This window comes from Pteropus medius, unplaced genomic scaffold (genome assembly GCF_902729225.1).
Source record: "Pteropus medius unplaced genomic scaffold, Ma_sr-lr_union100, whole genome shotgun sequence".
Classification (NCBI taxonomy): Eukaryota; Metazoa; Chordata; class Mammalia; order Chiroptera; family Pteropodidae; genus Pteropus; species Pteropus medius.
In genome coordinates this window covers 8,106,607-8,121,805 of record NW_024351543.1, presented here as the reverse complement: position 1 = coordinate 8,121,805, position 15,199 = coordinate 8,106,607, and the positions used below count along the sequence as shown (strand labels likewise).

The 15,199-nt window shown below is 41.1% G+C and overlaps 1 protein-coding gene across 1 annotated transcript in view; it reads left to right on the top strand.

Moving 5' to 3' along the window:
- MYLK (myosin light chain kinase) overlaps positions 1–11,076 on the top strand; it is a 159,878-nt gene extending 148,802 nt beyond the window's left edge. Inside the window, 3 exon segments of the mRNA XM_039843215.1 lie at positions 5,067–5,196; positions 6,612–6,743; positions 9,027–11,076. Coding sequence (XP_039699149.1) covers positions 5,067–5,196; positions 6,612–6,743; positions 9,027–9,277 — 513 coding nt within the window. The 3' untranslated portion in view covers positions 9,278–11,076.
- The last annotated feature ends 4,123 nt before the right edge of the window (positions 11,077–15,199 follow it).

Sequence of the window (15,199 nt, the reverse complement as noted above, 5' to 3'; positions counted from 1 at the left end):
TGTATGGAGGGCTGGGCATGTGTCAGGGAACATTCAAAGTACTTTCTATGCATTAACTCTTTTAACCCTAAGAGGAAGGTACTATACTGTCCCTACTTTTCAACAAACTGAGTCAGAGAAGTTAGGAAAGTCACCCAGGATCATGTAGCTATTCAGTGGGAAAGTCAGGAGTCAAACCCAGAGCCTGGCTGCAAAGCACACAGTCTTAGCAATGACACGAAATTGCCTCTGATTGTTAGCAGATGGGTAAAATGGTCATCTGAAGCCACTGAGAATTTAACACTATTTTTATTATCACTATTAGTATAAAATTCCTGGGCTACTGCAGGGTATTTGGTTTTTATACTCAAAGAATGTGTAGTGTAATGGGGGAACTGAAGCAAATAGACATAAAAGGACATAACACACACCAAGAATTGTAAACTATCAGTATAGCTCTCCATACCCATATATGTGAGTGTGGACAGGAGAATGGAGCCAGTCACACCAGACTTGGATGTGTTTGTGAAGAAATGCTGCCAAGGCAGGAAATTGGTCATGGACCATGGGCTCTAGAACATGGGAGAGGGCATAACAGCAAAGATGAAGGAGAAAGCAGAGACGAGAACTGGACCTTACTTGATTATGCTCACCTGGTAGGAGCAGTCTTTTAGCGGGGCAGTCAGGGGACCTGGGGCATTTAGACCTTGTCTATGTGGCAGGAAAAAAAAGAAATCACTGTTTTAGGGGCAACTGGGATGCTAGTAATTTGTCACACAGGATGACAAAACCACAGTTCCCTCAAAAAGTACAACTTCACACAAAGGAACGGAGGCGAACAAGGGGTTTCAGATGTGTGGGTGTAAGGAACTACCATCCGGTGTGCAGGAACTCCCCTACACTGTGAGCCAGTTCTTGATTAGCCCACCGTATGAGGGTTTCGGTGGATCTCTTGGCCATCCTCAGATGCCAGGTGAGTTGAAACACCTGTGCTGCTTATTTTACCCTCTGGTGCCATTAGGATCCAGCGAAATCAGAGTAGCAGATATTCTTAGAAACAAAACACGGTCCACAAAAATCGAAGACTGGCTTTATTAATGATTTTCTGGCCAGTGGATCTTAAAGAAATAGTGGTATTTCTGAAGCAGATAGGGTGGCTGGGGTAGGGGTGGAGGTGGGGCAGGGACAGTCCTTAGAGGGAGCCTCACTGGATGAGGCTGTGGTTAACGAGCAGCCTTATCACATCAGGCTCTCCGGGAGCACTGACACATCTGCTGGTAAACCATACCCTGGAGATAGGCACGGAGGAGAGATAAGGAAATGGGAGAAGAAGCAAATGGAATTTTTCAGTCATATGGGTCAGGGGACCATAATTTGTACTGATATTTTAATCGCTTAAATCTTTTCTTGTTTACGCTGTTATTAGTCATAAGGTTTTCTGGAAATGAGGGGGAAAGAAAAGGGCAGAATTCAGAGAAGGAATCTTAAAGTCATATTTTAATATAAGTGGCAGCATCTGGAAATGATTTTTCCACAAAAACAGTGGTTAGGTTTCACAAAAGTAGACCACAAAATCCCATTCGACCCATAATGTCCCCGAAGCATAATTTCACTGGTATTAGTTCAGCTGCACCTGACCATCTTGTATCATGTTGCTTCCTTAGAAAAATGTTTTCCACACTTTTAAGTCCAGGCACCAGGACCTTAGCTGCTCTGGAATAGAGGGTTACCTCTCAGAGCAGCGAGATTCTGTGTGATGGGGCAGGGCAGGGTGGGGTGGAGTGGAAGAGAGTGGGGTGGACTGCGATGGAAGGAGAGGAGCAGGGCAGGCCCAGGTGGCCCAGAACACTCTACAGCTGCATGAAAGAAGGCTCCTTGTTATCATCCTGATGTGGTTTTCATAAAAGGCCCAGGAGGAAGGAAGTAGCATGAGAACAAATCCCTGCACACTCGGCAATATGTAGACGACTAATCATACTATTGGTCTTTGAATGAAGTTATTCTGAAAGAGAGCATGTTCTTTCATTTATATCAAAATAATTGTTAAAAGACATAGTGGTGAGGGAGGGTAAATTGAGCAGGATAACAGAGCTTCAGCATGCAAAGCTAGAAGGACTAGGAATTAGATGGAGGCCCATGAACCACCATCTTTATTTTCTAAAAGACACCAGTAGCGTGGACCAAAGGGTCATAGCGAGGAAAGCTTTTGGCTCAATATAGCACAGAGTACTCTTGACCATCACGTTTGGATAGTTTATACTTCTCACAGGAAATCCTACTCTTGGGGCCATTGGTATATATAGGGTCTAAGACAACTGGCTGGCTCTAGTGACCAACTTGCCCCATTTGCCAAAGACTATATCAGCTGTAGCACTGAAAGACCCTCATCCTGAAAAGACCCTCAGTCCTGGGAACACTGGGTTGGTTAGTCACCCTCACTGGCTCTCCCAGGGGAGGGCGTCTGTGCTGCATCAGGGAGGCCAGTACAGATACCGCCTTCCTTGGCCATCACCCTCAAACAAGAAAAAGACTGCTGCCAGACAAGGATAGAACTTAGAAAACTGAAACTTTGCTGTCTTGATGTTCCAAAAATTTCCAAAGGTCTCGGTCAAATAAAACAGCAATCAATTTTCAGCTCAAAAGCATGAAACGAGAAGACTATAACATACTAACTTTTTTTTCATAAATCAGTTTCCAAAGATTGAATTATGATATAGATTATTTTGAATTTTTTTTTCCTTATTAAGCACTTCTTACATTCCTCCCTGTTTTAGAAATTATATGCTGTAATATCTCTCCATCTGATGGAAAATTTCCCCCCATGTGTGGTCTATTTCTTAATATGAATTTGCTGCCTCCTCAGAAATATTGTAACTCTTTTATTTGCCTTGTTCTGGTCACTTCATATGAGTCATTTTGTTAATAGAAGAGGAAAGACTTCGTTATTCCACAGTATACAAGTGAAGATTGTGCTGCTCAGTCACAATCCGGGTGTTTGGAATTAGGGAGCCCATGGGCGCACAGGGAGTATTCCCCACTACATATTCACAGGATGAATCCTAGTCTTTCTGTGGACTAGAGCTGCGAGGAGATTGGAATTTTCTGGTCCATGAACATGGAGTCTAAAGAGAGGAACTGACTTGCACAAGGTCACACAATAATCAGTGGTTCAAGGACTCACCTGTACCTCGTGGGGAATGAACCCTCTGATTTTAGAAGCTCCTGACCCAGCGCAAGCCAATCTGTGTTGGATACAGGGAACCAAGAGATGAAAAGGGCGGAGTCTGAGAGTTTGGTCAATTAAGAAGTGTCCTGGTCTGATGTTAACTCCATATGGAGGGCTGCCTGCCTCCTACACCTCTGACCCATTCCCGAAGTCAGAGTAAGCTCCCGTGGGAAGAGCTGGGTGTCTCCACACCCCAGCTAGCACAACAAACAGGTCAGGTATGTCACCAGTAACAGCCTCCTCCAGAAGAGCATATAAGATTGCCAAGTGGTTTCATTCTCTGCAGGGCCACAGTGCCTCTGCACACAGTTAAGTGGGTTGGTCATCATCTCATGTTTTTCCCTAACTCATCACCTCTACCTGGGGCTTCCCGGGTTAGGTTCAAAGTGACCCAGTTTCCCCATGGTGACAGAGGGCCAGAAGCATACCCACACCACACAATGATATATTTGAGAGGGCGGAAGGCCAGAGGACAGAGCAAGATGGAATGTCTGTCCAACGTGCATGAAAATAATCTGCAACAAGGATAGCATGTGACAAAAGAGAATAGTGATCATGGTCACAGCAGTAGGTAACTACTTAAATCACACACACACATACCACAATTTTCTGTACAATTACTTAGCAAAATTCTTTACTTTCGAAATAGTCTTTTTACTGAAGCATACTGGCTTTACAGATAGTCCAAAATTGTGAGGCTTTACTGAAAGCTTAAATATAAGAAGTTAATTCAGGAAGGAAATGGCTTTGGCACAGTCTGAGGTCCTGTGGGTAAATGCTTGCCATTTGCCTTTGTACGGATGGTGTCCTGCCTCTCTTAGCAGCCAGTTTGCGGTGACAGCTGCTCTCTGGATGCACAGCATCTGGATGCCTGGAAAGATGCTTTGGGTGCAGGGATGGAAAGAGTCGATTATGCCTTAGTTTCTTATTTTAGTCATTCCATTGACCTTAGGAAAGGAGTGAGAAACATATGTACATTGTATATTATTGGGAATTTCTTGACCAAAACGCTATACTTCATAGAATTTTCACAATACAAAGAAATTTTCATCTCACGTTCTGGCCTCCTTTTCAGCAGAAACTCTCTCTCCCAAGGTGCCTCATCTCAGAGAAGCAGAGTACCATTACTTTCCATTTCTTCAGGTTTGTTTTTTTTTTTTTGTTGTTACCTGGGTGTACATCAAGGAAGAGCACCCCCTCTCTAACTTCCCTGTGCATTCATAGACTTGTGCTGGGGCCAGCCAGACTATTTCTCGAAATCCCTTAAGTATCTGAATCATAAACAAAGCTAAATGAGATCTTGGAGATCATCTTGTCCAACCCCTCCTTATACAGAGAAGGAAACAGTTAAAGCCCAGAGAGGTTAAATAACTTGCACAGGGTTAATAGAATGCTTTCCCCCCCTCTCTTGAATCAGGATCTGTGGGATCTGTAGGAACTATTCTCTTGACCAATTAAAATCCTATCACTAGCATTGTTTTACGAGAAACAGCTCCACTGGGCCCCATCAGCAATAAGTCTTTGGAGCTGTCTCAGCCTGCAGTTGCTTTATATAAACTATCCCTTTTATGGGAGTTGAAGCACAGTTTGAAAAAGGTTTTTGTCTCATGTTGACCTTGTTTAGTCACATTAACGCACACATCAGTTCCAGGCCCCATTCCATTCTCCGAACATCTTCTGACACACTGAGAGTGCTGAGCAGAGCAAAGTTGGGCTCACTCCTCTGGCAGAACCTCGGCACTCCGGAGGCCCTCGTTATAGGACAGCCGCTTCTCCTGGGCTGGGCTCTTCTCCCTGAGCCCCACTGCCCAGCTGGAACCAGGGACACTGCCTGAGTCCAACCCCAGTGTCTATTTTCCAGAAAACGGGCAATGCTGTGAGAGCCATTGGAAGATTGTCCTCTATGGCAATGATCTCAGGGCTCAGCGGCAGGAAATCCTCAACAGGGTCACCAACCAGCCCACTCAACGCAGAAAAACTAGAATCTGAAGGTAAGGTGCTCTGGGAAGATTTTCTCCAACCAGTTAGCGAAAAAGGAAGAGCTGGGTGATGGAGGGGCATTTTGAGGGTTTTTTCGGGGATTGTTTTTGATAATACAACCTACAAAGATAAAATTCAGACAATTACTAAGTCTATTAATTACTTTTTAATGGTTTAACTTTAGGTTTAAGTATTTTCAAAGGGAAAGTTATTATCTGTCTAATAGAACTAGATGATCTCTGCTATTTTTTACCTAAGAATTAGCAAAGGCTATATTACAAGCTTCCCTTTTTCTCATTACAAAAGTGATACTTTTACACTGATAGGCAAACATAAAATTTAAATCACATATAATGGTGTACTTTTAAAAACTATTTTATCATCTTTGTGTTTTTCTTTTAAACAAAAAATTAACTCATATAGTCCATATTTGTTTGGCACGTTTCATAATGCTGAAACATGTCATTTGAACTGGGTAGACCGTGACTGTCAGGGCCCCTCCTAGAGACCAGTAGGGTCAGTTATTTGCCCACCGCCTTGGAGATGTTGCCCCATCCATCTCAATGAATGCTTCAGCCTCCTCCTGCTTCAGACGCATGCAGGGGCTGACTTATCTTCTCAAGATGCTTCTTTTGGCCGGAGACACCCCTCCACCCGCTGCTGCCTACTGCCGTTGGTATCCAAAGGTGAGCAGCTGAGGCGAGATCTTTTTTGGGTGCAAAGGCAGTGTCATTGGCACAGCTACTTGCTGGGCTGCTCTGATGTAGCCAGGGAGTCTGCAGCACATGGATCTGGTTCCTCCTGGTCCACTCCTGCCACTCCCAGATGACCCACAAATAGCCTGAAGAGGAGGGAGAGAATACAGGAGCCCCTCCAAGTTCCGGCTTTTCCCTGGACGGATTCCAAATCCTGGTCTCCAGTCATACAATGTGAAGGCAATAGAAGTGAGTGGAATGAAACTACTGACGAGTCAAAGATGCGTCTAGGATCTGGCCCCTCCCTTCTAAGGAGCAGGAAAGGGCCGGCTGCTATAGGAGGGCAAAAGGGTACAGAGGTCAGGAAGGCTGGTGTGATTCCGTCCTTCTTAAATACCCTCGACTGAATCTTGAAACGGCATGAAATGCAGCCAAAAGTCCTTTTTAAAGATTATTTCTATTTTCAACGTGTCAGCATAAGAGAAGTGGGGAGTCCAAACATTTCCCGTTTGGTCACAGTTTTCTCTTCTGCCAAAACTATTTGGCAGCAGGCCAACCGATCCCCAGGAGAAAGGTGTCCTTATGATTCAGTCATCTAAGCTGCATTATTTGCTAAATTAGAGCTACTTAAAAAAAATTTTTTTAAGTCAGCTTTTTTAAACTAGGGAAGAATAAGGAATGAAGGAATGAAGGAATGAAGAAATGACCATGTCTTCTTCCCTGTCTTCCAGGAGATGTCTCCCAAGCTTTCCTGGAGGCTGTCGCCGAGGAAAAGCCCCATGTAAAACCCTATTTCTCTAAGACCATTCGTGATTTAGAAGTCGTGGAGGGAAGTGCTGCTAGATTTGACTGCAAGATTGAAGGTAAGTTATAGCTCTCCTTCCCTTTACTACAAAAGGGGTTAGGCTGGCTGGTGGGTCCTGACTGTGCTCTGGGCAAGATGTCAGGTCTGGGCAACCTGAGAGCAATTAGGAGCAGTCAGGCTATAAGGAAAACTGAGTTAGGAGGGGTTGGCCCAGAGCCTCCACTCTGCCTCCTGCAGGTTACTGCCATTCATGACTTACCTGTGGGCACATTTGATATTTCACTTACATCAGCCACTAGACCCACGATAAAAGTGATTTCTCATGGACGTATTTGGCTATGTAATGTGTTTAATGAAATGAATTTTGCAAGCTTCTGTGAAGCATGCGCCCACAAGAGGCTCTCAAAGGGACATTGGCACAAAGAGTATAGGCTGTGGAATAGGCAGCTGTGCTGCTTATCAGAGGGCTGAGTGACCTTGGGCGGTGATCTAACTTCTGCACCTCAGGTTCTCACCTGTAAGGTAAAGTCTAATGCCCTGAGTGGCTCTGGGGATTCTGTGAGATGACATATGTGAAAAGGGGAAACCTTTTAAGTCTTTTGAAGATGTCATGGAGTCAAGGGAAAAGCTGTGGGGTTTATAAGTGCAGGGAGAGAGCATGCAGCGTGACTTCAAACGAGGGATCCATTCTTCTCTGCGTGTCTCTGCCTGCCAGGGGTAACGTGCCTGTAGAATCAGGAGGTTTTAGAGCTCAAGGGACCTTAAGGGATCTTAGCATAGCACCTGAGAAATTAGCAGTGTTGGCGACACAAGGCATTACAGTTTCCACAGACTGCGATTAGACTAGAATTAGAAAGATAAAGAGCAAGCTAAGATAGGCTTCAAGCCTGTGACTGTTGTGTGCCAACTAGAGTGTAGTGTTATCTTCCATTTTGGTCTGACCAAATAAAGCTCAGATGTTCATTTAGCAACTTTCCCAATACTGCATAGCATAGGACAGCAGTCAGAACAAACCATGCCTCCTACTTTATAAGATTCTCCAGCAATATGACTAGATAATGCCTTTTGGGTAAAGTAACCTAAAGTTAAGAGTGAAAAAACAATTTTTCTCCTGTGTCATTATATTATTAAAATGCCTTATAAATGCTTTGCCCACCATAATCTTTTTCTCTTTTCATTCTAAAAAACAATGTGATGTGCTTCCTTCGCTAGTGTGGAAGTACTCAGAGTGGGAATTCTACTGAAAGCTCTGGGCCACTGCTTATAACTCCACCGTCACCATTGTCTTTGAGTCTTTCGAAGTTCTTTCTTTTTTCTATTTTTTAAAAAATTATTATAATGATTGTCATCTTTGTACTTACTTTTCTCTTTGGTATTATTTCTTTGGCGTTTGCATAACTTTGGAGTGCTAAGGAGAAATTAAAGCGTTTGGACTCTGTTGATTAAGACAAAATTCTACTTAAAAGAATGTTAGAATTCTTAAATTCTTGTATGTAATTTTTATTCTGGTTGGAGCTACAATTTTTTTTTCCTGTAAAAATACTTCCCCGCAATTTAAAAACAAATCAGTTAGAATTATTATATATTTTAGAGGCATACTACATGTATATATAAATGCTAAACTTTGCAGAAACATGATTAATTCGTAAAATGAGGCTAATGGATATGGTCAATTTCCAGTTATCTACAGGTAGATTATCTTTCCTTGATTCAAACTAGACAAATGTAGCTTTCTTTTTCTTAGCAATATTATCAGCTCCTCTAACTTATGCTTTATAGAGCTGTTATCAGCTTTGATTATAATTTACTTACTATAGAATTCACTTATTTTAAGGTACGATTCAGTTATTTTTAGTAAATTTACAGAATTGCAAATCATTACCACAATCCAATTTCAGAACATTTTCATCACCCGCAAAAGATCCCTTGTGCCCATTTATTCTGAATCTTATTTTTTTGTTTAAATTTATTTAAGTTCAACTTTTATACAAGATGAATTTCTTTTCATCCCATAAGATATAGATCTAGGCGTGTAGTTGGAGATGGAGCCGTGTTCCAGGTAGTACTCCGTATCTGTATAAAGATGAGAGGTGGTGCAAACCCCACATGGATGGGAAATGGGATGATTGCAAATTACCTTATGTGGGGTTTCAGATACTAGTATTTATCATACATGCCCATATTCAAATGTAAATATCAAAACAGATGCTGAAAGCCAACATCATAATTTTTTTCCTTTACCACCTTAATCAATAGAGGTAGCTTGGGAGTTGCTTGCATAAATTAACAAGAAGTTCTAAAAAACAGTTTCTGCTACTTGTGTTCTCTCCCTGTGATGCAGGATACCCAGACCCTGAGGTTGTCTGGTTCAAAGATGACCAATCGATCAGGGAGTCTCGCCACTTCCAGATAGACTACGATGAGGATGGGAACTGCTCTTTAATCATTAGCGATGTTTGCGGGGATGACGATGCCAAGTACACCTGCAAGGCTGTCAACAGTCTTGGAGAAGCCACCTGCACAGCTGAGCTCATTGTGGAAACCATGGAGGAAGGAGAAGGGGAAGGGGAGGAGGAAGAAGAGGAAGAGTGAAACAAAGCCAGAGAGAAGCAGTTTCTAAGTCATATTACAAAGACTATTTCTCTAAAGCTCAAAAAATCCAAGATAGTAAAAACACCTGGTGTGATAGATTATCTAGTTAGGCCATTTGGGGGTTGATTCTTCAGCAACAACAGTTGATACCTAGCAGCGTCATTGATGGGCATTAATTTGAATTAGCTGGCACCTTAAGATAGTAGTTCAGCTAGATTTCATTTTCGGAAATCACCAGTAACTTGCAATTGATTTTAGACAAAGTAACCAAAAAGATATATTTTTCTGGGCAAAATCACAAATTCCCCAACTGAAAGCATTCATGAAAAATAAGGCCCTGTGGCCGCCGCTCAGCCCAGAGGGTCCCTGGAGATGGAAGTCTCTTTCTCCCAGCTCCTTATCCCAGAGAACTGGGCCTTCTCCAGTACTGCCGCACTTCATTCTGAAAGCAGTTGAGCCATTTTAACTTACGAGACACATTTTATTCCAAAGTATGTGGAGACATTCAGACTTTTCACTTCGCCCATTCTACCTGCCAGTTTTCCTGGATCTGAACTTGCCATGAGTTTAAGCATTAAAGACATTACACTTCTTAGATTCTGAAGACAGGTTCCTTGCTCATGGATGACTGGCTTCCTTAGGAAAATAGAATCTTCTTTCTTCCAAAATCAGTGGGGAAATCTAAACTTATCCCCTCTTTGCAGATGTCTAGCAGCTTCAGACATTTTTATAAGAACCTGTGAAAAAAAGTCCTTGCTAATGTGCTTTTCTTCTGAAACCAAGATTCGTATTTGTGCTGTTACAGAATATCAGCTCTGCCTGCATGGTAAAGGTTTTTGTGTTTGTGTAAAAAAACCAGTTTGCTCAAAAGTTAGTTTTAATTATTTATTGGCCACTATGAAACATTTCAACTGATGAAAAGCTGTAGAACTCTACATACTTTGGAGTCTCTCTCCTTCAGGATAGTCTGAGTTTAATACACTTTGATTCTAAACACTCTGCAGAGAACTCTTCTTCCATTATGGGTTCCACCGTGGTTTTTTTTTTTTTTTTTTTTTCTTGAATGTACATCAATCATGCCTTGCCCCCAACCTTGAACTATGTTCTTAGATCTGATAAATGCACTCAGACTTGCATCTTTAGGAATTTTTAACTTTGTTTCACGACATTGGCACTTAAAATTTTCTTTATAAAACTTTTCGAAGGTCATAAACAAAGACCATAAACTGATATGCCTAATACATTTCCTCTGTGTGTGTGTGTGTAACATTCCAAATACTCTTTTCTTTTCCACGTTTGTAAAGTGCAGCAATTTAATACTTCAAAGGACTTTTTAACAGTTCCTTAAGAACTAACTTTATATTACTTCAGTGCAATCCTACACAGTATCAACATTAGTATTTTGATATTACTTAGTCTTATGTTATCTTCCAGTCATCTATCTTATCTGCTTTTTGCTGCTAGTTTCAAATTGCCAGTATCTCGTTTGCTTTTTAAACAGTTACAATATTTTTCATAACAGCCACAGTATTGCCACAGTTTATTATAACAAAGGGTTTTAATTTGATTTAGAGCATTCAAAGCTTTTTTCATCACTTTTGTTTACTATAATCTTTGTACGCGTGTATGTTGTATGTGTGCGTGCATGTGTAGTGTGTACGTTTGTTTACAAGTTTTTAATGCCTTCTTGAAATTGTGTTAATGTTCTCCCAGTTTATTATGCCATCAGAATGGTAAATGAGAACACTACAACTGTAGTTAGCTCACAATTTTTAAATAAAGGATACCACAGTGCATGTTTTTTGTTCAGTCTTTGTAGCCTTCTCTTTCGTCCTATGCCACCAATTGTAGACTTACCCAGACAGATCTTGGAAACTGAAAACAAATGCTGTGCTGCATAAATGGCTTATATGATTGTGTTTTGCTAAGGGACAGAATGACTTAGTTGTAATTTATACTAGGTAGCCTGATTTGCATGTTTAGTTCAAAATTTCTCTCAAGCATCAGTTTGGTTCAATTACATTCTAGATCTCTATAGTGTTCTCATAATCATGACATTTTCAGCATATGAAAAAATCATCATCATCTTTCATATCATTCACCAGAGCTTAGTTTTCATTTGTAACTTTGGTGTAATTTATCATTAGCAGTCAAGTGCTATCTTTCCATGTCTTGATATCTGATATTGAAGCATTTCTTATCAGGATACTGTCACTCCTGCTTTATAGGACGGTTGTTATCAGATATAAGATAGTGACTCTCCTGTGTCTTGAGTGTCCAAACAATATTGTAGATATTCTAGAAAGAATCAAGACATGCCATTCATGTTAGACTAGATGATTCTGTGATTCCACAGTGTAGTCTGGAAAGAATCTACTGTCCAGCTAATAAATGTTTAATTTTTTTCAACTTTTTTTTTTTTTTTAGGCAACCACAATCTACAAATGTTCTTAGTAAGAAAATTCCTTTTAGAGAAAGAAAAGGACTTCTTATTCCCTGCTAGTGAAAAATGTACCATATGTATTCTGCACCAGGAAAAGTAACAAATACATTTTCTGCCATTTTCATCCCAGATACAAAAAGAACAATCCATTGATTGTTCCTTACATCGTAGAGCTTCATATTAAATGATGTTCCTATGTATAACTAAAAAGACATGCTGACTGTTGTCGGCTCTAACATAATTTATATAGTCTCTATCAAAATGTTTGAGTTACTTTTCACATCTTACCTGCTTTTAATAAAGCTGCACAATGAGTATCAAGGAGGTGAAGGATAATTGAATTCTAATAAAACACAATTCTCCGCTTTTCAAGAAAATGCAAGTAATACTACTTTTTTATCCCTTGAGGACTCCTCCCCATTTTAACAGGGAGGCTAATGTCTGTGGCAGTCATTACTGAGGCTCTTTGCCCCTGGCACATAGTTAGGACTGCACCCCTGGCTCCCTGGCTAAGTGGGACTGCGTGACTTGTCCTGGTCAGTGAGCTGTGAGCAGAAGTGATATGCATCCCCTCTGGGCCAGAGCATTTAAGTGCTGGTGCAAAACTCTCCATAATGACTGCCAATGTGAGATGGCGGCTGCTTTATCCACCTGAGTCCCCAGCCAACTCCAAATGGGTAACACAAGCAAGAAATAAACCTTTGTTCTTATAAGTCGCCAAGGTTTTAGGGTTCTTTGTGGCTGCAACATAACCTAGACGATCCTGTTATAAGGTCATCTCCATATTCTAGATCTGTTCTGATCAATATGGTAACCATGAGTCATAAGTCGCTATTTAAATTTAAGTGAATTAAATAAGATTTAAAATTCCGTTCCTCAGTTGCACTGGCCACATTTCAATTGTTCATTTGTCACGTGTGACTCATGCCTGCCTTATCAGACAGCACAGATTAGAACTTTCGGTAAAGTTCTATCAGACAGCCCTGTTCTAGATCAACTAAGAGGAGAAAAAATAAATTTTACCTTAACTGTACGTATCACTTTTCAAATTACTGTGAAATTAAAACTTAAAAGTTTGTGTGAAGTCAGTCTGGGGAGTGTGGTGTAGAGTGTCATCGATTGTGTGGGATTGTATAGACTCAATACTCAGATTATTGTTCTTGATTAATTATATTCATATATATTTTTCACTTTCTAAGACATTTTAAAAGTACCAGTTCTGTGCTTCTTACCACAAAATCTAAATAGATCTGTAGTTCACAAGCAATTAATTACCAGATTACTTGTGTTGCGAAACAACCAGCTAAGCCAAAAATCTCCTATGTTTTTGGAACTTGGAGCTACTTGAGATAGGGGAGCATCCTGTGGGGACATATGAGATAGATGCAGAGAGAGATAGGGTCGCTGGGGCACGATTTCCTCGACAGTGAACCAGAAAGAAAGCAGAGGGGCTGTCCAGACAGCTACGATTATTTTAACCTCAGTGACTTTGGCCGTAACTCCCTTCCCACTGGATTTGGAAATACCCGGGAGATCTACAGTGCTTGGAGACAATATTAAATTTCTAACTGCTAGTTGTTTCAAATTTTAGCCCATAGGCTTTGCCTGTGTTCTCAATGCTCACACATTGCAAGGAGGGCTTTGTGTCAGAGACTGTAGCCCCAGTAGTGGCCACACAGAAGCATATGATAAATCTTCACATTATTTGACTCTCTGGGACTAGATTTCTTCCAGTTAGAGATAACTAAGGAAGAAGGAGGTTACAAATTAACCTAAGTTTATTTGGTCATTCATATTTATTAGCTTCTTTTAGGCAGACTTCAGTAGCCTCTCACAGTCAAGATATATGTCGAGCTACAGGGCTTCACCACAGCCTTGCTCCAGGTAGTATGTCGCAGTGGAAGATAACCGCGGTACAAATTCATCAAACATTTATTAGGAAGCAGTCATTCGACCTACTTTGTAAACTCCATGAAGTCCCAGATTTGCCTCTCCAGAAAACACGTTACCTGTTCATTGAAGGCAAATACTGCAGGATACGAGGGTAGGAGCTAGCCAGCATGGTTAATCAGCCAAGGAAAGCCACTTCAAGCTGTACCTCTTACTGGAGCTGTGTAACTCATGCCTCAGTTTTCTCACCTATGAAATCAGAGTAGCGATAGTTCCTACCTCATAGTTTGTTATAAAAGTTAAATGAGCCCCCACACAGTCACTTCATCCTCATGGTAAGCCCTTATTCTGGCACTCAGAAGTGCTAAGATATGTCAGAAACATTCTCTGACAGTCCTCAAGGAACTGATTATACTTCTGCAGAAACAAATGAAAAGAATTATTTAAAGTCTACCCACCTTCCAATAAGGCATCTTTGAAATTTAAAGTGCCCATGCAATTGTACAAAAAAATAATTGCTGTGATTAGGAGGTCAGTCTGAACTCATCAGTCATTGACAGTATCCTCAGTCAAAGTATAGAAAAGAGCCTGGTTCTGGAAAAGCATTTGCTCGTTTGAATTTTTTAAGACAGATGATCTTCTTTAAAATTCAATTGGTTTTCCAAGAAGCCAAATTGTTGGACTTTCAATAATGAACTCTCTTTATGAAATGTCTTATATTCACTTTATTTAAAGCAAAAGCTCCGTTAACTAATCTCCATTTAATCCAATTGCACAACCTAACCATAATGTTCATTTCCTCTGTAAAATAAATTAACTGATGCCCACATACTTCTGTTCCCACTGAGTTGTATATTTACCAAGTGTCAGTTGGGCTTGTTTTTAAATTTACTTATGCCAGTTCTACTCATAATCGTAATTACATAATTTAAGTATTATATAAACAAACAAAAATGGGATGCCAAAAGGAAGACTAGTTGTTTCTGTAGAAACTAAATTGAGATAGTGGGCATATATGGCAGATTGAACACTTGCATCTGTTTCCTGTCTCCCAAAATCTTCACTAAAACGAAAGTAAATGGACAAGGGGCACAAACCCACAAGGGCAAAGAATGAGAGAGGTGGTACGGTAGATTTGAGTTGTCAAAAAGATTTGGGGGGTAGAATAATTGGTAATTGATTTGAAGTTGCAGCTTCTTCCAATCTACAACTGTCTGCAAGGGAAAGACTCAAAAAGCAAGCTGAGCGAGTCCTGCCACAGAGCTAGGCAAAAGTAGAGGAATTAAACAGACTCTCCCCACCCCTACCCCACCCACCCCGCTCCCCCCCAGTCTCCATCTCCTTTAGCCCTCTGAAAGTCCCTCCCCAACCTTGGCAAAACAGGGGAGATTTTAAAGTTAAACCAGAGAAATAATGGACTGGCGGACAATAGGCACAACTGAAGATGGGAGGGAGGCAACTCAGAAAACACAGGGATGGGGACGGGGAGCTACGTAATGAACCTTGAAACTCCAGCTCTCTCCCACTCTGTAGCTGCCAGAACTCTGCCTGCCAGGCAGAACCAGCCACATAATTCACAGGGCCCAGTG